At 38.5% G+C, this 25,279-nt stretch overlaps 2 protein-coding genes across 3 annotated transcripts; one reads left to right on the top strand and one right to left on the bottom strand.

Annotated features, from left to right (window-relative positions):
• The first annotated feature begins 4,571 nt into the window (after positions 1 to 4,571).
• LOC143878474 (GTP-binding protein YPTM2-like) lies at positions 4,572 to 12,517 on the top strand. Its single transcript, XM_077380762.1, has 8 exons — positions 4,572 to 4,791; positions 6,360 to 6,432; positions 10,691 to 10,738; positions 10,829 to 10,876; positions 11,164 to 11,235; positions 11,341 to 11,496; positions 12,038 to 12,141; positions 12,231 to 12,517. The coding sequence occupies exons 1-8, from the start codon at positions 4,778 to 4,780 to the stop codon at positions 12,325 to 12,327; spliced, it is 612 nt and encodes a 203-aa protein (XP_077236877.1). The 5' UTR covers positions 4,572 to 4,777; the 3' UTR covers positions 12,328 to 12,517.
• Positions 12,518 to 13,493: 976 nt separating this feature from the next.
• Positions 13,494 to 20,284, bottom strand: LOC143878457 (RGG repeats nuclear RNA binding protein A-like). 2 transcript variants are annotated; one of them, XM_077380750.1, is made up of 7 exons: positions 19,858 to 20,283; positions 18,111 to 18,414; positions 17,944 to 18,012; positions 17,698 to 17,830; positions 15,331 to 15,489; positions 15,171 to 15,227; positions 13,494 to 13,961 (listed from the first exon to the last, which is right to left on the bottom strand). In XM_077380750.1, the coding sequence occupies exons 1-7, from the start codon at positions 20,030 to 20,032 to the stop codon at positions 13,779 to 13,781; spliced, it is 1,080 nt and encodes a 359-aa protein (XP_077236865.1). In that variant the 5' UTR covers positions 20,033 to 20,283; the 3' UTR covers positions 13,494 to 13,778. The 2 variants fall into 2 exon arrangements, with proteins under 2 accessions (XP_077236865.1, XP_077236870.1); XM_077380755.1 differs by having other exon boundaries at positions 13,738 to 13,961; positions 15,167 to 15,227; positions 19,858 to 20,284.
• Between the last annotated feature and the right edge of the window lie 4,995 nt (positions 20,285 to 25,279).

Here is a 25,279-nt window from a genome sequence, read left to right as displayed (position 1 = left end):
ATCAACTGTAGTAGCGGGGATTTATCGAATGGATGTTTCCCAATATAGCCTTATCCTTTTTTAAATATCCATAATTTGATCGCCTGTTATGAAACCTTCTCTGGAGGGGTAGAATAGTCTTTTGATCCAGGAGATGCGTGGCGTCTTGGTTAATCACTTGCTCTAGAGTCAAGATTTTGAGAGCTGATAGATAGAAGTTTTTGATGATAGGGAATTTGATTAACTCGCCATTCTTTCTATGAAAATTACGAAAAAGCCTTTCAGTTGCCGAAACTCGCCGAGCAGGGCAAGCTAGGGTTTGGTAGGGACCATCGCAGAAGGCATTTTGCTGAGCGGCTGTTGCATGAGAGAGCAGCCACCTCAGATTTATTAATGAATAAGACAAAATCTGTTGAAAAGTGAGCCTATGTGGCTGATCTCTTGTGCAACAGCCGCTCTGTGAAATGCCTTGTGTGATGGTCCCTAGCAAATCCCTCAAAAAAAAAGTTACATTCTTACCTATTCCAGCACTTCACTCTCTATCTGGGAGTGGGGATGAAAACAGTGATATTCACACACATGCATAGACATTCTACAAAGAAAATTAGCAGCTCCATTTGCTTCCTCCCACACGTGTGAAATTTTCCAACTCTCAACTCTCAACTCTCAACTCTCTAAGTACTTCATATGGTGTTCAATGTTTACAAAGAGTGTCCACCTTTCTCCATGGACATTAGGCTTCTTTGCTCGTAATCTACATTGCCACCACTGAATCAGATTCTATCCATAGATTTGCAATGTGGTTTTGTTTTGCAATGAGGATGCCTTTAAGTATGGAATTGAGTTCTAGCTCATATATGTCCTCTCTTTCAAGATTTGAGGAATGCATGGCTACAATACTTCTTGATGAATCGAATATAATGTCTCATATGACTCCGGTTGTGTATGTAGAGAAAGTATTTGTGTTTAGCTTCCCACTAGGTGCCTGATGTTTCTCAAACCCGAGCAGCTCCGGCAGTTGAAGTAACGACTTCCTATGCCTCATGGTTGAAGAAGGAAGAAGAGATATTCTTGCTAAGATCTAATCCCAGCACAACACTGAAATCCATAAAGCTCAATTGTTGATTCCAAAACAACTAGAACTAGGAACTAGAAGAGAGAGAGAGAGAAATTCTATACCTGTTTACATTGTGGCCTAACAAATGAACGGTTTTGATAATGCCATGAAGTGGGCCCCACTGAACTTTTTGAAAGATACTGGACTTCAGAAAGGAGAGTGCCTCAATGATGGGACAAAATCTAGGTTTGTTTCTCAAACCTGAGCAACTCCAAAAGTTGAAGTATCGACTTCCCATGCCGCATGGTTGAAGGAGGAAGAAGAGATAATCTTGCTAAGATCCAAACCCAGCACATCACTGAAATCCATAAAGCTCAATTGCTGCTTCCAAAGCAAGTAGAACTTGGAACTAGAGACTAGAGAGATATAGAGAGAGAGAGATCAAAATTCTATACCTATTTACATTGTGGTCCAACAAATGAAGTGGGCCCCACTGAACATTTTGAAAAATAATGGACTTCAGAAAGGAGAGTGCCTTAATGATTGGACAAAATCTGGGTTCTACTAAAATGACTCAAATGCTCTTCACATTCACGTCAAAACTGGTGACATCGACGAGCTGCATGGGACAAACGCCTACGAGTCTCACTATCCGGCGGAAAGCCGCCATCAGCATTTTCTCACCGATGGGAAATTATTTAAGGGCCCTTTTGGATACTTCAGATTTTGTATTTGGATTTGGAATTGAGTTTTCAATACAAAATGAATAGATATGCCAGCTCATTTTGAGGGAGACAGAGAGGGAAGGGGGTAATTCCTGCTGCATGGGAGAGGTTGAGGAGCCAAGAGGGTGAAGAAAACTGCCAGATCTATAGATTCCCAATTTCTTATTTCCACAGCTTATTTGAAATTCTAATTTTTTTTCACTGTCAGTCGCTGAATTGGAAATTCAAGGATTTGATCGGGATCCAATTGTCAACGCAAAAAGGACTGCAAATGTGAGAATTCCAAATCAAAATCTTCTTGACATTCAAACGGGCCCTAACTGAAAATTTAACTCTTAACAAGGGAATTTTGGTCATTTCCCAAACTAGTTGTTATTGTGCCCAACAAATCTCTTCTTCAAGTAGAATCAAGACATTATTTAATGTTGGTTTCTAGAAGCAAATTACTCAAGATATAACTTAACCAAAACGTGTAAAAAAGATAGATCATCACAATAAAATAAGGAAACAACTTGAGGGATTCTATACCTTTTGTGGTGTCAACAGTCTGGATGCCCACGTGCCACAATGGATCCAGATCGTTCACTCTGTAGGTGCCTCGATCATTGATATCCAATGGCCACAAAGCAAGTTGGTCTAACTAGCATGAGTGTATGATCAAGGGCATATGAGTGGTTGATAAAAAAAACGATATATAAAAAATGCTCCACATTTAGATTTTGGCTTCCAACAACTACTTTTTGGGCCCCACATGATCAAAATTTGTTGTTTAGACTTTAGACCACCACAATTTTGGCTAATTGTTGACGAGACCATCGAGATCAGTTGATCCTAGCCCTTGATCAACCAAGTAGCATTTAGGATTTTGCTAGGCTCTCTTTGTTGCATATGGGAATCGTACAGCATTGATTGATGAGGAAAATGATTGTGAGCTTGAAGCTCATATAGCTTATATGAGCTTGAGGGCCCAAACACATGGGTCCCACATTTTTTGTGGTGATCCAAACCATTCATTTGCAAGGCCCCATCATAGATAGGGTGTGTACCAAAAATCAGCTCCATTGGATCATCCTAACCCCTCCAAAAGCGGAGGGAAAAAATGGGCAGATTTGTGGTAAACGGTGTCTGTCCATTTTGCCCTCCACTTTTGGATGGGTTAGGATGATCCTATGGAGCTGATTTTTTGTACACACCCTATCTATGTAAGGGCCTTTCAAATGAATGCTTTGGATCATCCTAACAACGTGGGCCCACATGTGTTTGGGCCCTCAAGCTCATATAAGCTATATGAGCTTCAAGCTCACAATCATTTTCCTCTTGATTGATATTCTCCTTCTTTTATTTCTAAACCGAAAAGGGGGAGGGTGTGTTAGTAAAAGAAAATTATGAAAAAAATATTTTCTGCAGTAAAAAATTCCACAAAAAAAATAATTCTTCGGTTAACCAAGGTTTAAAATTTTGATTTCGGTACCGGTTTCGGTCTTCCCTTAAACTGAAATTTCAGTCATTTCGACCGAAATTATGTACTCTCATTCGAAATTCCAAAGACAAATTTCGGAATTTCGGACCGAAATTTCGGATTTTGGTCAAAATTTTAAACCATGCGGTTAACTTGGACAGAGTGCAACAATACGTAACACGCACTTTCCAATGTTACAAAAAAAACTACAAAAAAAGCCATTATTTTTGGTACGGGGCTAAAAGATTCAAAGCCCCGCGACTGTTCGTTGTGCCATCGATTTGCTTTTCCAACCTTTCAAAGCCAGCTATGTATGACTCAAAATGACAAAAATAACCCTTAACTCTAAAATTTCAGAATTTCATAGACATCATTATTGACTGTTTTGCTGTATTGTAATTTTGGGATTTGCTAGGCAATTTCTTAGAAAGCCATTCCTCAGCTTCTTTTGCATGTGATGACAGCCACACATGTTGACTTTTTGGCAGATTTTGTCTTATAGAATCTGTTCATCTCACATGGATATCATCATTTGCAAAAGACGGTCGAGAAATGGCTTTCCGAGAAATTGCCTAGCAAGTACCTGTAATTTTTTATTAAAAAAAGACCATATAAAACGATTTTTACACCCAAGTCATTTTCAATAGATTTTTTTTCCAAAATCTTCCCTGCTTTATGGAAAGAGGAGTGATAAATTGACCCCCATATATCTTAAACCGGTCCCTTTTAGCGGAAAACATTAGGGCATGTGAGTTTTACACTTGTACGGTGTTTAACGGCAGATAAAAACTTTATTCACACGCCCTAACATTTTATGTTAAAAGGAGCCGATTTAAGATATGTGAGGGACGATTTATCAGTGCCCTACGAAAAATCGTAGATCTATTATTAGACCAAATAGATAATTCCCTGTTTTAAAGGCAAATTGTAAATCAGAGCAGCCACACAGGCTCACTTTTCAGCATATCTTTGTCTTCATTCACGAGGTGGCTGCTCTGACATGCAACAGACTATCTACAAAATGCCTTTTGGGACGGACTCTAGCAAATCCCATATCTAATCTAATAGACCCTGGGGTTTTTTTCCATAATCTTTTCCCTAGATCCAAAATTTGCTAAAAAAAAAGTGAGCGTGTGTGGCCGTTCTCTCCTTCAAAAGTAACCCGCTTTTCGCGAATTTGCCTAGCAAAACCCAAAATAAAAAGATACATATACTCCAAGTTCTTCTAGAAAGTCAGAGGGTACTCAATTTTAATTTCCTAGGTCCGCGGGGGCTATTTTCGTAAATATACACATTAGATGTTACGCGGTTGGACCTATAGCATTGAACCTCCATGTCCGTCTCTATTTATTCCCCAACCTTTTACCTTGCAATTAAAGTCTCTCTCTCTCTCTCTCTCTCTCCGAAAAAAATCATTTCTCTCCTCGGATCTTTGTTTGCCCTACTTTTTTCCTTCGAAGATCCGATACTCTGACCGAGAATCCGTGCCGGAAAAACCAGTCTGACAGGCGCCTCTGCGAATCGACCCTAATCCCTTCTCTCTCGTGATCTCTCGCTATGAATCCGGAGTAGTAAGTTTCAGAAATTCTGAATCCCCCCAAAAACTGTTAGGGTTTGATCGAAATTCCCTACTTTTTCTTCATTTTCGAGTTTTTGTTCCATTTACTATGGCGGATTTGTTGTAATCTCTCAGATCTATGATGCCTTTCCAGGAATTATCGTGAATTTGTATGTTTGTCGTTTATTTGGGAGCTTAATGCGTTTATTCTCCTCTTTTGTTATGATTGAATTGGATTTGAAGGGGTCAAAGCGTATTTGGTGATTCATATGTGGCGATCTGGTTATAGGATCTAGATCTCAGTTTTTTTGGTTCAGATCTGATGATCGGACTGTGGTGTGTAGGTTCGGACTATAAATTAGGGTAACTTGTATAAATTACCTTTTTTACATGCAACGTATTCACAATATTTTGAGTGACATGTAAAAATCCGTTGTTTATGCATGGGATTCAGATTTCAGAGACTGAAACGTTTTTTTTTTTTTTGGAAATAATATGCTTGTAAATTATAAATAATAGTAAGGGCATCAGTTACAGGCAGTTAGGCAATCGGATCTGGTAGTATGAGATGAATGTTTCAATTAAATTGTTATTTTACACCTTAATTAAGAGGCAATTATTCACCTCTTAATATTTATCGTTTAGAAGGAGGATAACTAAATTTTATATGGTCTGAATTTCATGCCTGCATATCCAATCGAATATGGATATCTTTTTTCTCATCAGTTGCTGACTTATTTCCTTGTTGACACAAAAGTTTAGGTTGAGATCTCTTAGATCATAATAATTCCTTGTTGGCACTTGGTCACATCCAATAAAAAAGAAATTATGCAAAAAATTTAGACTCTGCCAAGAACTAGTTGCCAAAAAAATCACGACAACTGGGAACGTATGTTCAGTTTTGTCTAAGTGTAATTAATTAAGATCTAAGAGCAACCAATGTTATTATTTCTATCTTGCCTTGTGTTATTTGTCGCCATCTTGTTCACAGATTAATCATTTAGACTTTATATTTGGACTTTTCTGTTATGCCGGTCACTGTCTTCATTGTTCTTAATATGGAGAACCTTAATTCATTCTGAAGATGTTATGTTGCTTTGACCTTATAAGAAGTCGCTTAAATGACTGCTGCACCCATTACAAATCTATTTTGGACAATTAAACTTGGCTTTCTCTCTTTCTATCTATCTTTATCATTTTTGAGGTCTAGATAAATAATCGTGTCATACTAGAGCCTTGCATTATTGCCTGGCCAGCATAGACTCAGAGTTGGTCCATATCAGCTTTAAAATGCATGACCCCATAAGTGCTCTTTTTCCAAAAAAAAGAAAAAAAGAGCCTCATAAGAGCTTCCTCCTTATCTTGTTTTCAAGAGGCTGACTCCTTTTTTTTCTGTTATCTTTGTGTTCTTCCCCGACATATTCATTTTGGTCAAGAATATAATTCTAATGACTTGTAATCATTATTTTTAAGAAAAGGAAGAGTGGGTGGTTAGAGGCTGTGGATGGCTAATGTGGGGTCTTTTCTTTTATTCTTTTGTGGCTTTCAAAGAGCATACCTGATGGGATTTCTCTTTCGCAGTGACTATTTGTTCAAGCTTTTGCTTATTGGAGATTCAGGTGTTGGCAAATCATGTCTTCTTCTGAGATTTGCGGTAAGGAAATGATGTTATTAAGATTATTTGCATTTCTATAATTCTGACTGGCATGGCTGTTAAGAATCTTTAGAAAATAGGTACATCACTCTTACTGTCTTACGTGCTTGTACTCTCAGATGCAACTGATGTGATTGTTGTGTCCTAAAAGTGGATTCTAGAAGCAAAAAGGATGTACATGTATATGGAAATATAAACAAGAAAACACATTATTCTTCACACAAATAGAGATTGATCAGATGCGTGCATCTAGTGGACTGTTCGGAAGATTCCTTTTATAATTTGGTTAAAACCAAGGTTCGCATGTTAATTTCTTTGAACTTTGGAGCATAAAACAGTGTCTGGTTCAATTAGGACAGCAGCATTCATTCAAAATCAGGCTAAACAAAACTAGATAATCAAAATTCAGCTTGGGCTTTCATAGATATTCAAAGCTTTAGAATTCATTCATCAAATAGGAAATAATGAACCCATACAAGTTCCATACAATAAGTCCTTAAAAAAACAGTAACTAATGGGAAATAAAATCATATCTCAATCAGATATGTCATGGAAATTAGATTTATAAAATATACCTAACTACGGCCCAAACAGTATCTAATGGAGCTAATGGAATGATGGTGGATGGCAGTATCAAGGTTGGGTTATGAGGGTGTTAAGGGCTAGGGAATGATTATGGTAAATGGTATAAAGGTTATTTGAGAAGTTTTCGAGAGGGGGAGAGTATGGAATATGCTGTAAAAAATAAACAGGATTAGATCCGTACCTGGGAGTGGGATATCAGAGAGAGAGAAAATGGTTTCTACACGCAAGTGTAGATAAGTTATCTACACAGTAGCTTGAAATACAGTGGGGGCCCGCATTGTTTGGGTGATCCAAACCATTCATTTGATGGGCCCTCACATAGATAGGGTGTGCCCAAAAAATCAGCTTCATAGGATCATCCTAACCCTTAGAACCGTGGAGGCAAAAAATGGACAGATTTGTGAAGGTTTATACACGTCCATTTTACCTGCACAAATCGTAGGGTTGGGATGATCCTATGGAGCTGATTTTTTTGTGGACACCCTATCTATGTGAGGACCAATCAAATAAATGGTTTGGATCACCCAAACAATATGCCCTCTGGCCTCCACTGTATTTTAAGCTAGTGTGTAGATAACTTATCTACACTTGTGTGTAGGAACCGTTCTCTCTCTCTCTCTCTCTCTCTATATATATATATATATATATATATATATATATATATATAGAGAGAGAGAGAGAGAGAGAGAGAGAGAGAGAGAGAGAAGGGGTTGTCCTTGGCCAAAGAATATAGATAGAGAAAGATGGGGAGGAGAAAGTGAGTAAGGGAAGGGAGAGAAATGATGATGGAGAAGCACTCATCTGTTGGGTGGGGGAGAATAAGGAGGAGAGAAGAAGGGGAAAGTGAAAGCCGGAAAGCCAGCCGAGGTGCGTGGGTGTTTTGTGTGTATGCGTGTTTGGTGTTGTTGTTATTGATATTTTGTGTGTGTGTGTGGTTTGTGTGTGTGTGTGGGGGGGGGGGGGGCGGGGGGGGGGGGGGGGGCGGGAGGGGGGACAATACCAAGGGAAGGGCGAAGGGCCTTACTACAAGAGCTAGTAAGTTAGCGGAAGAGCTCAGCTCCTACTTTAAGCGGATGAAGAGCTACTATCACCAAAAGAGGGATTGCGACCCTTTACAACAACTGCTTGAATGGACAGACTCATTAAGAGAAGTGTGACCTTAGCACCACATCTATCGAATGAAAAGAAGTGCTTTCGATCTTGTTCTAAGCTCTAAGATTTGGTCCAGTCCTTTAGGAGGGACTTTTAACTTTACTAGGTGTTTCCCTTTACGGTTCAAGATTCTTTGTGACTGCACCCTTCGCTTTCGTAATATCCGTAGTGGACTTGAGCGCTAAGGAACTCATAAATTCTTATGGATCAAGGTTTCAAGAACAGACAATGCCATGGTTATCCCACTAAGGGGAGGAACATTGAAAGTAATGCTTTCTGATTTTGACCAGGGCCCAAGGGCAAAGGGGGAACAATCTTACAAATGAGATCGTCACACGTGAACGACAAAGCATACTGGAGTAAGGTGTTGGAAAAGGGTAATGAGGTAAGGGGTGCCGGCTGCACCTCAGCCATGAAGGGGAAGTGGGAGAGGAAAAGAAGGAGAGGAAAGGCACCTCAGCCATGAAGGGAAAGTGGGAGAGGAAAAGAAGGAGAGGAAAGGCACCTCAGCCATGAAGGGAAAGTGGGAGAGGGAAAGGTGGCAACTACATGATTCAGGAGGGAGAGAGAGAGAGAGAGAGAGAGAGAGAGAGAGAGAGAGGGTCATTAAGGTTTTATATAGATGTGGTTGAGGAACTTTAAGTAGTTGGCCATAGGAGCAGGCCATGAGAAATAAAGAAGGGGGTTAGGGTTTCAGTGTTGGGCCATGGTGGAAGGCCAATTGAGTTATAAGGTCTTTGAAATTGGTATAGACTTGGATGTAGAGTAGTGGGCCATGCGTAAAAGGTAGCATAGTGGGCCATAGTGTTGATGTGGACCCCCCCCAAACACACACACACACACACACATATTGAACAGTGAGATGTAATTATGCAACTAAAATACTAAAAAAACCGTAAATAAATAATAAACAAGATGTCCACCAAATAAGCATAAATAAAGCTAATCCTAAGGCTGCTAGATCACGTCATACTTTCTTTCCTTTTTTTCCCTTATGTTTTATTTAAGAGTTGAAAATATGAATGAATATACGTCCGACTTGTCAAAAAGGTAATGGGGAACAAAGTGCTGAATGCCTGTTTTTTTTTGTCAGAATGATCAAAACCCTTTTTTTTTCTGTGGAGATGTTCTATAATGTGCATAACACTAATCAAATAAAATTACAAGTTGCTATGTATGGAGAAAACTCAGTATTAGTTAGCTCTCTCTCTCTCTCTCTCTCTCTCTCTCTCTCTCTCTCTCTCTCTCTCTCTCTCTCTCTCCCCCCCCCCCCCCCCCCCCCCACACACACACACACACACAATACATGCATAGCATAGTACGTTGGTAATTTATATAGAACTGAAGTTTTGAGTAATGACTGAGTTGTGTATCAATTCATGAGAAGGGGACCTTCCTTGTGCTTCATTCCATGGAGATCGCTGGGCCTGGGAATATCTAATTCCCCATTTGGTTACTTAGGTGTCCATGGGGTTCGCTTCCCTAAAGAATTAAGTACATGAATTCTATCAATAAACAAGGAATCTTTTTAGAAGACATGATGATCCTCCACGGGACATCTGGTGCCCCGTTGGCCAATTTAATGACACCCTAATCACCTTATGTCATGAAATGGCAATCACTAAGAGGAATGAACTGCAAACACAGAGACTAACCAAGGTTCCTTGACCACAACAGATGCAGAAACTATCTCATAGTGGGCCTGCATCTCCCCTCTAAGAAATAGTAATAGGTGCCACCAATTTTCCTTGGGTTCACTTACCCCATCTGTAATCATGAAGGTTCAGTACCTGCAGCTGACACTCACGGTTACTTCAGCTGCATTGTATATTGGTTATCAGGAATTTATAACTGCATGATATGGTGAATGTGAAGTCGATTAAGTGTAAAATATGGCCACTTAGTATACACATGTTGAAATTTTATATAGATTAGGGAAATATGAAAGCAACGATATGGAATATGCACTTTGTTACTCGTGTGTGTGTGTGTGTGTGTGTGTGTGTGTGTGTGTGTGTGTGTGTTGTTTGTGCATGAACGCATGCACGTGTTTATGGGACACTATACAGTATACACTTTATTAGTTTATGTACTGTAAATTATATATGATTGTAATGCATGTGGGTGTACATGTGTGTGTGTGTGTGTGTGTGTGTGTGGAAGTGACACTATAAATCTTATTAGTATATTTACTTTATGCAATATATGTGGCCTATATAACTGTAGAATTATAAAAAAATTATCTGGCTGTGAAACATAGTTTACGCTCTACTTTGTCCACGCAAACAAGATCGGCGAACCAAACTTGAGTTTAAAAAGTATGGCTCTAATAAATTGTGTATCAAGTGTATGGTTTCTTTTTAGTTCTCTGCTTTGCTAGCAGCATATGTGATGTGATTGTTTTGCTGGTGGAGATAAATCCTAACATCTGCCAAGTTCCAAATGACCAATATGCTGTGTTGAATTGTATCGTGCTGTATTTTAATGTAACTTGATCATTGTTTAATCTTTTTAATAACAGGATGATTCATATCTGGAGAGTTACATCAGCACAATAGGAGTTGATTTTGTAAGTATTTATTACCTACACACTTAATCGTCATCTTCTTTTGATGTAAATGTACACCACTGACATAACTCATTCTGTTTTTTACGGTAGAAAATACGTACTGTGGAGCAGGATGGGAAAACCGTTAAACTTCAAATAGTGAGTTTCAGTTTCTTTGTTATTTGGTTTTGGGCTTCGTTATGTCTTTTAACCTGTATTTAACTATCTATATGAATATTATTTGTTAGCTGTAAATACCTAAATAGCCATGTTTTCAAACATGAAATAGTAACTCATTGATGAGTCTATTCATAACCCTCTATTTTATCCTTAATTTACAGTTTTACACCGTTAATGCTATTTTCTTTGCTCACACTAGTTGTTGTTTCAATTTCATGAATGGTTTCCTTTGTAGTTAATAACTGGTTTAATTTTATGGGTCACAGTGGGACACTGCTGGGCAAGAACGTTTCAGGACAATCACGAGCAGCTACTATCGTGGTGCACATGGGATTATAGTGAGTACTAGTTTTTTTTCCTTGTGCAGCTCAGGCAATATTGTTTTACGTAGACTCAAAGTAGGTTGTGTTGGGGAAACTGCTCACATTGGTTCATTTTGGCAGGTGGTTTATGACGTGACGGACCAGGAAAGCTTTAACAATGTCAAGCAATGGCTGAGTGAAATTGACCGTTATGCAAGTGAGAATGTCAACAAGCTTCTTGTTGGAAACAAGTGTGATCTCACTGCAAATAAAGTAGTTTCTTATGAGACAGCCAAGGTAAGCTGTCTCTTTGCTAGTATGATGATTACATTAATCTTTAGTCATTGACCATAGTTATTCTACTTGTTCTGAGATCAATGTACAATGTGGTTTTAGCCTTTAGAATATCTTTTTTTTTTGAAAAATATTATGATTTGATTTTCCTTTAGTTTATTTTGTATTATTATTGAATCTGTCGGTAACTGAAGCAGTGCACGTGGGTGTTCCAATTTTTTGTACTTTCCCCTACATGTGTTCATTATATACATGCCTTGCACCGCAGATTTTATTAACTGGATGTATTTCCAACAGTTTATTTCCACATGACTACCGAGAGCTTTTAAAAAACAGTGGTTTACTAGGTTTGGTTACTTGCCATTGGGGTTCTGGTTGCAAAAGCCCGCACCCAAGAATACTCACCTTTAGTGTTCTTTCAGAAAGCCATTTGTATCCCGAAAATTACTGCATCTCGTGTTTTCCTTGTGAACATGCCATGTATTTCTGTTGTGTTTCTTAGGAAAGTATAATAACAGGACATCATTGTTTTTTTCTTTGCAAGGCATTTGCTGATGAAATTGGGATCCCATTCTTGGAGACAAGTGCGAAAAATGCTACTAATGTAGAACAGGCCTTCATGGCCATGACTGCTGAGATAAAAAACAGGTATCAGCGACTGTTTTCCGAACAGTGACCTTATATTTATACTTCCATTTCCGCTCTGTTTCTCATATGTTTTCCTCTTCTCCTTGTAGGATGGCAAGCCAACCAACCATGAACAATGCCAGGCCCCCAACGGTGCAGTTCCATGGTAAACCAGTTGCCCAAAAGACCAGCTGCTGCTCTTCCTAAGAAATGTTTTCGTGTTTGATCTGCCCATGGCATGTAAAACTAGCTTCCTTTCTTATTGAAAGACACACTCACTCTTGTGATTTATTTGTTTCTAAACTGAATTCGATTCTTTGCACCTATTTGATTTTATGCCTGTACAAATCAGCACTTAGTCTAATAGTATTTGTGTTCTTATTGGTGTTGAACTTCACATTCATATCCATGACTCTATAGTTTGTCCTTTTATGCAACGTTAATCTTTCCTCTCACTCCACCTTAAAGGAACCTCGTAAGAACAGTAAAAATATCAGAAGTACAAAGCCATTATTTAGGACCAGACAACTACATAATTTTTGCGGATGTTGTTGTGGGGTAGCATTCCTCATGGTTTACACATACATCCTTCCCGACCACCCGGCCGGCGCGTATGTCGGTGGTACCTGTGGGTGGAAGAAAGACTTCTTATCAAAAGAACAAGTGGTGTGACGCGGTCTACTCAATTAATGGGGAACGGAACGTTCTGCCGTAGGTGGAAATAACTTAAGGGAGCAGGCGGCCCTTTGGCACCAGTAAAGTTTGTGACCGCCAGGTACTTTAGTGGTGAAATGATTTGAATAGTGTCCTACAGTCTGCAATTCAACTCCGGGAAATTTCCTCTGTAAAAACTATTTGATAAGCCAATTCATCAAATCAGATGCTCTTTGGATCTCCTTTCTGATAAGCGGCCATTCTATGAAATCCAATGTCTATTCTGATGCTTTGTTCGTTTGGGGAGGTTGAAGTAGGTGTATTTTCAGCCAATATTGGATTTCATTTTAAAGAGGGCTCGTCCCTAGTTTTTTATTTTATTTTGTTTTGTTTTCCGAACCGTTCCGGAGTCCAAAACTGTGCCAAACTATGCATCGAAGTCCCTTAATATATGATTCATAGCAGGCGGCCAATGGTACATAAAGGTAATCCAATTGACAGGATGCTAGAAAATGGGACTGCATTTCCCTAACAAAAATGAGCTATTCCCATACAAAAATGGGCTCATTGTTGCTTGTGCAAGAGATGAAATAGCCCAATTTTCTTTTGAAACAGTTGCCTCGGGTGACAACTAAGTCATCCTAAACCAACATAGCTTGGTGTATCATAAATCTGCTGGTGCACCACAGCATATCTGTTGGTATTTTAAACAAGGCTAATAATCATTCAACAATGTATTTTTATTCAATGCTACCTCCAACTCTGTTAATCCTTGAAATGTCTAACAGTACCGTATTTTAAAAGCTGAACCACAGAAAAAGTGCCTGAACATTTGCTCTGATGTTGCCGAGTCATGTGAAAATCATTGATTAAACCCTAAATATACAATAAAAAAAGCATTCAAGATCTTTTGATACAGGAAAACTCTATATTCCTGCAGATCTTGCTACATAAACTCTGCCAAACAAACCAAGAGAGAGAGAGAGAGAGAGAGAGGGGCCATCTCACTTAGCAGCCAAGGTCGGGAAATGAGCTGGATCTTCAATGGAAGGAGCAGCCACATTGTTCATCATGTTGCCCCTGGCAAACCCACCTCTGAAACCACGGTCCCCACGTCCCCGACCACGACCTCTGGGGCCATAATCCCTTCCTCCTGCTGGCTTCAAGAACTTGTTTATGCTAACCGACTGCCACACCACAACAAAGGAAACAGGGGAGTCAACCAACCAACCAACCAACCAACTCAGAAAATTGGCTAAGGTCCTGTCCACTAGAATTGAAAAAGAAAATTTCCATATAATGCATAAAAACTTAGAACTTGGTTTACCATTCACCAAACCAAACTCAGCATAATAGGCAACTCAAAACAATTAGATGCAAAAGTACTCAAGCTATGAAATATTATGCAATTACAGATAGCAGGTGACAGGTCAGTCTCCCATGCAGATATTCTACAGAATAGTGTTGATAAACATAACTATGCTCTTAATTTTATTTAAAAAAAAAAAAAAAACCTATGCTCTTGAACACCCATACACATTTTATATTGCCCTCCGTATGACTCATGACTGAATTAACTGGCAGGTGGTTTGTTACAGTCAATTAGTTAAACTACCAGTACGAATGAAAATGAGCATCTGAAAATGTCCTCTTTCTCCATGCAAATAAGACACTTACGGTCACACTAATCCCAAAAATCTTGCCATAACTGTGGTACATGCAGAGGAATCAAGGAGTCCTACTCTAAGTGAGCATTACCCAAAAAGACACATATAGGATAACTCGTAACTGCTGGAGCATTGGCTTGTCAGATGGACAATTGAGCAGTACCAATCAGGCTGCAGATGCACCATGCAAATATTGAATCAAAGGGATAAATCCTAACAATATAATCAATGGACAACCTAGTGCATGTTCACAAGCGCCCATTTATAATGCAGACCACTGATTGGATCTCGGTTTTGGGTGTTGAGATTGGTATCATGAGTGTTGCACTACTCAAAATCACACTATAGTTCAGTATCTGAAAAAAAGCCAACTTCCATTGCTTATTTTAAAGGGTAATTATATTTATTGAAATGGGGAAAAGACCAACATTTTTCATTTAGGCCATTGATGTTGACACTACGACGTTTTGATAATTGCACAAATTCATCTTGTCTTTTATTATTTAAACAGCTGTCAAAAGTTACTCCAGTTCCAAAAAGCTCTTAGAAGTCGAGTAAAAAAGAAAAGTCAAGCTGAGTTTGTGCAATTATTAAAATATGGCAGTGCCAATATGAGTAGCCTTTCATTTATTTCCAATGTTTTCTGTGTTAATATATAGAAGGAAAATCATTAGTGTTGACCTACTATTCATATACATTATTAGCAAGGGAAAAATGGGTCTTACGTACGTTTTTGGCTTTCTCTTCCTTGTCGGCGATCTCTTTTCTTTTATCCTTTTCAGATCCCTAATGAAACAATATAGATTATTATGATATTTGCCTTCATCTACTCAAATTACAAACAAGAAAAAAAAAACCAAAAAATTTAAGTACGCTTCTACAGACTCACCAATTTAATGAAGATATCGCCGTTGCCCTTCTTAGCAGAAAGCTGTTGCATGGATTCAAAATCTTTGTCCAAATCAACCTTTCTTTCTTCTGCTTTCAGTGCTTGGAGAGCCTTCCTCTTCTCTTCGAGTACCTTCTCATATTCTTCAAGAGTCATCTCCTATTTTAACAAGAAACATCATATACAGTATCAGGGAGTGCCAGAAAACGTCAGAAATCCAAGAAATCACTTTCTTCAATGAGCCAGGGAATCACAAGTCTAAAAATTAGATGATTGGCTTGGTAGCTCAATTGAAATGTTCATAACCGAAATGAAAATGAAATCTGCCCACCCAACCATATGAGAGGTCAAAGAAAGAGGGTTTTGTTCTCGTTTGCTATGTAGAGTGGAAGACTATTTCCGTGACAGCCAAGGATATCAAACCGCAATTAGAGGATCTAAAAATCATTATAAAGAACAAGTTACCAAGTAGCATTAGCCATTAACACAAGATTTGAACATGCATATGTAATACTTGCATTACACATGTATACTACTGTACATAATACATGCGTAAAAGGTAAAAAGATCCTCTTCATTCCAATTTGTTAGTTTAGTTTCATTATAAAATAAGGAACAAGTCTCAGGGGTCTCCTCTAGCTGTGTCTACAAATCTTTACCCATTGAGGATACAAACATACATTTCTTCCACGGCCTTGTAGCACATATCATGTACCCATTTCCATGAACATCCAACAATTCAAGAAGCTCTTTCACTGCTAGATCCTAGGAAGAAAAGCAGTGTGTTCCATTCCTTATCTCTCTCCTTTCAATTAAAATACAAACTCAAGTATCCATGGGGTAGCAGCACAAAAGCCTGATCATCATCATTTCATTTGCTGGGACAGGAGAAGCATAAAGGAAGCTTATATACCAGGGATTATTGCTTTACACACTGATACAGCGAGAAAAAAAGAGCAACGAAGAGCAATTCAAGCAAGAATCAGCTCTTACATATAAATTTCTTGAGAATCGTAATGAATACAGCTGTAATATGCGAAAAAATCCCTCAAAATCCCATACTAACTGCCAATTAAATAGTAGAGATCGTTCGAGCACAAAGGTTGCATTCACCGTCCCATTCCCTCTGCAAAGCCAAGGAAAAAGTCAACTCTTTAGTAACCAGTGATGTCTTCAAAACTCAACTCTTTAGTACCAGTGATGTCTTCCTTTTATTTTCCTTTTAATTCTAGCCATGTCTGCTTAGTTTCTAGTGAAAATTTTTTCTCAAAAAAGCAATCACTTTGTTAACTTACCAACTTCTCCAATAGCTTAAGCTGTTGGAGAAAGGCGTTATTTATCTTTTATACTTTAACACTCCCCCGCACATGTGGCCCACTTGGCAAACACGTGGCACATGTGGTCCCACTTTGGGCCGACCAACGCATGTGGATTTTTGCTATCCGGGAGGTTTGATCTCGAGACCTTTGGCTCTGATACCATGTTAACTTACCAACTTCTCCAATAGCTTAACATGTGAAATTTTTGCTATCCGGGAGGTTTGAACTCGAGACCTTTGGCTTTGATACCATGTTAAGTAACCAACTTCTCCAAAAGCTTAAGCTACTGGAGAAGTTGGTTAGTTAACACACTTTAGTTTCAATTGGCACTAATGGATCACGTGCTCCTATGTGAGTATTTCTACTCACATAAAGATATATGGGGCCACTCCAATTCTCTATCCCAATCAAACTTGTGTTCACTAATCTCTACACATATGAACTAGTTTGCACTTTGCAGTAGTTCTCCAAACTAGCAAATCACAAAATAATATGATAGGTAAGCAGCTCAACGCTCAATTTACTTTCCTATTTCCAGCCCCCAATGACATGAAAAATGAGAAAACACGCAACAAACAGGAATTAAATGTCAAATATAGAAACACGCAAGTATAAACGAATGAAGACACTCTGACATATGGTGACACAAAGTTGAATCAAAGAGCTAATTACAACATGGCTAGACTGTTGATATAAATTACGAAGGACCCGACTGGATGCATTATAGAAATCATTGTGATAGATTATTTCACAGATGGAAAATATTATATATCGCAAGAGAGATCAAATTTCTTTCAAGATATTTTCTCATCGCAAAATCTATATATATATATATATATATATATATATATATATTGAATGGTGCAAATCTGTATAATGAATTCATTCATGCAATAACTTTTAATGAATTATGCTATATTTGAGTGTCTGCATTGAAAAGAACATTTATAAGGCAACGAATCAGGCCCTAAGATTGCCATCATGAATAGGAGAGTTAACTGAATATATTACTAAATGACCATACAATAACAATATGGAAGACATTCACCTTATCTTCAGGTTCTTTCTCTTCAGGCTCATTCACAGGATCTTCTTTGTTGCCACCAGCAGTATCTTCCTCTCCCAGTTGCTTCTCTGGGCTTATGTTCCTCTCATTTGCGTTGGTAAGTTCCCCATTTTCCCTAAATCAGCAAATACAGCACACTCTGTTACATTGTTATTCAATAGAAGAAAAAAGAAAAGGACAATAGCAATTTCTATGAAAAGAATTTGGGCTGGCAAGAGTTACACTCACAGGACAAATCCTTCATCAGTGGGAGTTCCCCAATTTCCACGACCGGATCCGTCACGTTTAAGCTCGTTCCTGCAAAAATGGGAGATTAAAGTAAAAAACAGAAGCCCGGTAAAAGACAGCACAAGTAATAAATAGTTGAACATAAAAATAAATAAATGAATACCAACCCACGCCCAGTCCTACTCCGACGTTCAAATTGTCTCTGAGGGCGATCACCGTTGCCAGACTCTCCATTACTTAAACCGCCACGACGTCCACCACGGAAGGCACCACGAGGTCCACCATATGACCCACGTCCCCTTTCTAAGGTCTTCCCAACATCACCATTCTCATCCGAAACTCCATTGTTATATGCATTTTCAATATTTCCAGAATCACGGTTAAATCCGCCACCGCGTCCACGACCAAATCCATGTCCACCATCACGGCCCCCTCCACGCCCAGCACCCATTTCATTCTTTGCATCTCTCACTATTTCACAAAAATCCAAACCCACGAGTAAAAAGACAATACAGAAAACACTAATTTCAAGCTTAATGTCACCGAGAACAGATGCTTTTACATTATCAACACCAATGCTTTTGTTCTCTAAGTTGACTGAAAATATGAAACTACACACAGACATTGACATGAACTTCTTCAATCCATAAACAAGCAAACCACCAAGAAAAGTACAAAAAACAAAGCGGGGGGATGAAAAAAAAAAACTCAATGAAATCAACAACAGTTCTAGTACTATTTCTTTTCTAAAAAATTTAACTGTTATAGTAGTTTTCATCCTGCTTAGCTCGTATCAAAGACTTGCCAAAGCGACTGTGATTACCAGACATTACATCAAAGAGAATACATATGCAGCGAAAACTGAAGAATTTCTTCTAATCACCATAACAAACAACATTTCTCCCGCTGTGTAATCCGAACATCACGTAACATACACTTCTGATCAGATAAGGGAAAAAAATATATATCGAATCGAGCAGGAAACTATGAGTGACAGATCCAAGCACAACAGACAAGTGAGATGGAAAAAGAAAATACTAACAAAAAAGAGAATAAATAATTAAATACACAGCGAAACCGAAGAGTTTCTGCTAATCACCATGAAAAACGACATTTCTTCCACTGCATAATCTAATCATCAGGTAACTTCAGCAAAATGGAAGCAGGATTTGCTATATCAGATTGCTCAATAAACTAAGTTTCTAATCAGACAAAGTATCCAAAACAAAAAAAAACTGCCGAGTCCATCAATAAACTACAAACAACAGATCCAAGTGCAAAACAAAAGTGTGATGGAAAAAGAAAATACTAACAAATATCAAGAAAGATAATAAAACAAAATCCACGAAGAGAAAAAAAGAGAAAGAAAATTTGCTATATCAAATCGCTCAATAAACTAAGCTTCTAATCAGATAAAGTACTCAAAAACAAAAACAAAATCTGCTGAATCGATCAATAAACAAAGAGATACAGGTCTAAGCACAAAAACAAAAAAATCTGCCGAATCGATCAATAAAATATGAACAACAGATCCAAGCACAAAACAAAATACTAACAAATAACATGACAGAATTTCCTATATCAAATTGCTCAATAAACTAAGCTTCTAATCAGATAAAGTATCCAAAAACAAAAATATATATATGTTGAATCGATCAGTAAACTATGAACAACAGATCGAATCACAAAACAAAAAAGAGATGGAAAAAGAAAATGCTAACAAATAACAGGACAGTATTTCTATATCAAATTGCTCTTGCTCAACAAAATAAGCTTCCGATCAGATAAAGCATCCAAAAACAGAATAAAATGCATAAAACAAAAGTAAAATGAAAAAAAGAAAATACGAACAAATTACATGAAAAATAATAAAACAAAATCCATAAATAGAGGAATAAGATAAAGAAACCCTACCTGCTTGTGCTGGAGGAAGGGGTTTAGAAGGAAGCTTTGGAGGCTGCTGAGCAGTAGTTTGCATCGGAGCTAGGGTTTTCCGAGGCAAAAGTATTTGCGTCTTTGCATCTATCAGTTGCGATGGATCGTCATTTTCGTACAAACCTAACAGATCGAAAGGGTTTGTGGTTGCCATTTCCCGCACGAAGAGAAACCCTAACTCGCAGAGATTTTGAAGCAGTAACAGCAACCACAGAAACCCTAATTCTTCCTCGTCGATCGATCCATGGTTACAGATGTAGGAAGATTAGAATGAGAGTCTTTTTTCTCAGATTTCTTCTTCAAAAACGGAGAAAAAGAGGTGCATGAAACCCTAATATCAGGCTACTTGAGAGAGAGTGAGAGACTGGAGAAGAAATGAAATGCAGAACCTGATCTACTATTTATCGCATTCAGTGCCTCGTGGATTATCGTTAAGATAATATAAAAAAAAGGGAAGTGATATATTCATCCCTTTTTTTTTTACTTGGGACAGCCCTCTCTAGTCTCTAGAGACTAAGAGTATTTATGAGTTCTGAGTTATGACTATATATTCACGGGAGATGATTTTTTCGCCCCCTTGTATGATAATACGCCCCACATGACGTGAGTTGGGGGCAGACTAGCGCTTTTTGACGTCAAATCACGTTACCAGGAGGCGCATTATCCTATAAGGGGCGAAAGAATCATCGCCCTATATTCACTTGAGATTATGAGTTACGAGTTTCGACTTTCGAGTTTCGACTACTGTTTTATACGAGATGGGGCTGTCCTAAGATAAAAAGAGGGCGAGTATATCATTTACGTATAAAAAATTAAAAAATGTCCAGGGGCGATATATCGTACGCCTTTGTTACCAAATACACTATTTACATGAAACTACACGAGATGCCGCTTCTTTTTCACTTGTCTAAAAGCGGACACCCCATGGGCCCCCGCCCCGCTGTGGATTTTTCTTGCAAAAAAAAAATCGTACTGATGGGATGATCCTAACCGTCTGATTGCAGTGGAGGTAGATTCCCCTGCACTTGCCACGTCGCAGAAATAATTGTAGCACATTGATGTTGTGGCACACATGTGAACGATTGAGACTTGCCAGTATGATGGTGATTTTACCAGCTTGGACATCTAAATGATCAACGATAGGATGAAAAAAATCCTGAAATTCCCATTTCTAATCGTGTGGTTCTGATCATGTGATGATGAAGTGGCTCTACAAGATCAACGACTCATATTCCACTATCGTAACAGTTACCGTTTGGATTTACGCACACACGTGCAGGGGGAGATTAACCTCATATAAGCTTATATGAGGTGGCACTCACAAAACATAAGGCGCCCACTTTGTTTGGATGATTCAAACCATTCATTTGAAAGGCCTCGTCATAGATAGGGTGTTTACCAAGAATCAGCTCCATTGGATCATCCAAACCCCTCCAAAAGTGGAGGAAAAAATAGGCAAATTTCTGGGCAAAAAGTGTCTATCCATTTTACCCTCCATTTTTGGATGGGTTAAGATGATTTAATGGAGTTGATTTTTTGTACACACCCTATCTATGATGGGGCCTTTCAAATGAATGCTTTGAATCATCTTAACAATGAGGGCCCTTTATGTTTTGTGAGCGCGACCTCGTATAAGCTATGTGAGGTTAACCTCAGGAACCATTTTCTCATATATATATATATATATAGAGAGAGAGAGAGAGAGAGGGTTGTTTCACTCTTCAAGCCTATGTGGCAGCCCTCCCTTTCGTCCCTCAAATCTGTGGCAAAAAAATTCCTACGTGGCATTGCGAATTACAAATCTTCAATATCTTATGCTATTTCCTTTTTCATTGCGTATTTAAGCACACTGTTCATGCCAATTTCAGTCTTGCTAAATTTCCGTTACTCCTAGAACTTCCCTCTATCGATAGGAAGGTTAGGATCAATCTATGGAAATGTTTTTTGGGGCACAACTTATTGAGGCTATGGCCCGTCTAATGGACGATTCAGTCATCCCTTGGTGTGGGCCATACTGTACTTTTTAATGAAGTGAGGAGTGCGAACATCAAAATACAATAGTGGTGATATTATTTCCCCTTTTTATATTGTAGAGTACATAGATTCCATGGTTAGATATGAGACTATCTGTCTGTGTTTTCCAAACTAACCTGTAATAGGTTACATTTGCTGTCTCCACCCACTTGATCTATGTGTTTGTTATTATACTAAATACTTCATATTGCTTCTCTTTACTTTCTTTTCTTTGGAATTTGAATAGGTGACACAAATGTATTTCAAAGGTTATATTCTATTCGAGGCTTTTGCCACACTGATCTTGCATCTAATGTGGGTTTCAGAGATTTAGGGAAGAATGCAAGGAATTCTTCTCTTTTTGTTATAATGGATGTGTATCATTCTCTTTTGCTTACAATGGATGGATACCTTTCTCTTTCTCTCAATTACAATTGATTGGTGTTTAAATGAGTGTTTCATATTTATCTTTGTAGAGCAAAATATGTGTGAGTTGTCATGTAATGTCATTCTTATTCAAAGCTTTTTTTATCTTTTAGCATTTTTAACGCCTCTTTTAATTTTTTAACTGTTTTTCTAAACCTATTTCCAAGCTTATCTTCTCTACCTTTCTTTCTCCATTTTTCATCACGCATTGTGCATTGCATGATTGGTCCCACTAGTAATATCATAAACGAAGGAGGTAAAAAATTGAGATATGATGTTAGCACACCAAGTTTTAATAATTGCACAAACTCGGCCTGCCTTTTCTTTTTTAATTAGCTTTTGAGAGCTGTCTGGCTACTGTAATAACCTTTGATGGTTGTTTAAATAGTTACATATAACATGAGTTCGTTCAATTGTCAAAACTCATAGCGAGTTTTTTTCAGGCTACTAGTATCCTCATTGACTTGATGAGGTCTTTGACACTTTTTTAAGTTTTAATAAGCTCTTAAGAGCTTTTTGGAAATTGTAGATGGGTAGTTAGAGAATGTAAAACAAGGTGAGTTTGCCCCATCATCAAAGTATACCTTTTTAAATTTTATGTAAGGAGGAATGCTAAGGACAAGCGGCTTCGGCTGAGAAGCCGCTTGAAACCAAACGGGTGGATATTTGACCACGTGAAAATTTGAAAAATATGAAATGTTAATCGTGTTGGGAATTTAATCAGGTTGAACTCACCTCTAAAAGATAGCCATTAGAGGGAGGGTGCTCATTCCCTTATAACCCATCCCCATCCATCTCACTTTACTGATGTGGGATTATTTTCTTTTGCGTGGAACTCCAACAATCTCCCCTTCCACGCGGAAGCAACATGGACAATCTCGCCCCTCCACGCAGAGGCAACGTAGGAACCACGAGATACTACACTGGGGTTTCCAATATCTTCCCCAAGCGACACTCCCGCCCTCGGAGGCAAATCGGGGTTACCACGCCCTAAGCTCTGCAACCATTTGTTGAGAATTTAATCGGGTAGAACTCAACCTAAAAGCTAGCCATTAGAGGGAGGGTGCCCATCCCCTTCTAACCCATCTGCATCCATCTCACTTTACCAGTGTGGGATTAATTTCTTTTTGCGTGGAACCCCAACAAATCCGTAAACCCAAAAAAGAAGGAAATAAATTTGCAAATGCGCCCGAAAAAAAGGAGGAAATAAATTTGGAAATATTGCGCACTGACCACCTCTCTCTCTCTCTCTCTCTCTCTCCCTCCCTCCCTCCCTCCCTCCCTGTGTGTACATATCTCTACACAGATATATCTATTTTCGGCTTTATCGGAATTTAAACAAATGATCGCAAGTTCAGGGTGGCCGGAGAGAGTAGATGGTGGCAGTGGGAAGAGACATTGGGAAAATTCAAGGGTTGGAGAGAGAGAGGGAGAGAGTTTATTTCCTTACTTTTTGGCTTTACCATAATTTATGAGAGATAGAGAGGGAGTTTATTTCCTTCTTTTTGTGGGTTTACAGAATTTATTTCCTTCTTTTTTGGGTTTACCGATTACTTAAACCTACGTTTCTCATTTTCAAATTTACACGTGGTCCACAAACCATCAGCATGGTTTCAAGCGGCCTCTTAGCCGTTTGACCTTAGCATATGTAAGATTGGCAGCACTTTATAAATAAAAAAAGATCTCCTTTTCTAATATTTTTCCGTTTGGATCATTCATGCATTATGAGGCACATTAGTCAAAGGTTGTGAATGCAAGGTTCACTTCACACTTAAGGGAGCTTTTGGCTACCTAACTTGTCGTGAAAAAAAGTTATGAAAATGAGAATTTTTTCTGTCTAACCAGCCTTGATTAGCGGCTTAGTTGCCATCCTTTTGCCTCGATGGAAATTGAAAAATTCTTCCGTTGGTCCACAACTCCACATGGATAGGCAATACCAACCTTCCCTTTCTGTCCTTCCCGAGCAAAAAAGTATTGATTTTTTGCTGTCTCTTTATCATCTGCTCTCTCACCCACCTTTCTATATCAAAGATCAATGTCACCAATGTCATCGAGTCCTCTGCCATCTCCTCTAACATCAACCTTTTTTCTTCTCCTACTTGACCTCCCTTTCTCCCTCCGACTACAAAACAAGGAAGAGCAGTTTTGAAGTTCTATTGGCCAGATTCGTCTGGTTCTAACATAAAATATAAGTCAGGAGACGTCTTCCTAAAGATCAGTGATGATGTTAATGGTGTACATTGAGAACTATCAGAAGATGGAACCTGGATGGATGTGGCTTAAAGTCACGGACATGCTCCCCAATGACGTGAGTTCGAATGTTACGAACCCGAGATCGATTCGCAACATGATTGATCTTCTTAGAGGGAACGTCAGCCTCTTGACCCACTTCGAGGGAAGGGTTGTTCCTCCTTGTGCAGAGACACAATTTATGGAATAAGTTTCTTCATTAATTTCCATCAATAATAATAACCTGTGCTTATTATATAAAGCACTCAAAAATAAACATAGAAAGATCTTATATAAGAATAGAAATAACAAATTAAAGACTATCCTAATCTATCATAACTACTAGATATATTAGCATATTAATTTATTTCCCACACTAGTATCCCATTTAGGCACTTAACACTCCACCTGCCATTTAAATCAACCTTGTCGGTGCAACTTGGGTCGGGTCAGGTTAGGTTGAGCATTGGTTAAAATTGAATTGGAATAAACCGAAACAGACCTGATTTTAAGGTAAAAAGCTCAACCCAAATTGCCAAAAAACCGACCCGAGCTGCACCCCTCAGTCGTCCTAAGGCTGGAGACTGGTACAAAATCAAATCTTCACAATTTCCGAATGACCCTTTTGATGATTAATTACTTGGGACATCGAGCAGCAGTGTACGTACCAATCAGCTCCGTTGAACCCTTCTGACGTGAAGTACATCAGCCCTCTGCAGTCTTTGATCCCTGC

The sequence above is a fragment of the Tasmannia lanceolata genome, unplaced genomic scaffold, assembly GCF_043159265.1.
Source record: "Tasmannia lanceolata isolate RefF3 unplaced genomic scaffold, GAP_Taslan_0.1 ptg000002l, whole genome shotgun sequence".
Classification (NCBI taxonomy): Eukaryota; Viridiplantae; Streptophyta; class Magnoliopsida; order Canellales; family Winteraceae; genus Tasmannia; species Tasmannia lanceolata.
The sequence above is the reverse complement of the archived record's forward strand: the minus strand, read 5'-3'. Positions and strand labels throughout refer to the sequence as shown.

What these genes read in the sequence shown, in the direction of transcription:
- LOC143878474 (XM_077380762.1), top strand. An exon ending in GTCTTCTTCTGAGATTTGCG is followed by an intron (nt 6,433 to 10,690) that starts GTAAGGAAATGA and finishes TTTTAATAACAG; the next exon opens with GATGATTCATATCTGGAGAG. An exon ending in GTGGTGCACATGGGATTATA is followed by an intron (nt 11,236 to 11,340) that starts GTGAGTACTAGT and finishes TCATTTTGGCAG; the next exon opens with GTGGTTTATGACGTGACGGA.
- LOC143878457 (XM_077380750.1), bottom strand. Translation starts at nt 20,032, where the DNA reads ATGGCAACCACAAACCCTTTCGATCTGTTAGGTTTGTACGAAAATGAC. An exon ending in CGGAGTAGGACTGGGCGTGG is followed by an intron (nt 18,013 to 18,110) that starts GTTGGTATTCAT and finishes CCATTTTTGCAG; the next exon opens with GAACGAGCTTAAACGTGACG. An exon ending in AGGAAGAGAAAGCCAAAAAC is followed by an intron (nt 13,962 to 15,170) that starts GTACGTAAGACC and finishes GTGGTGTGGCAG; the next exon opens with TCGGTTAGCATAAACAAGTT.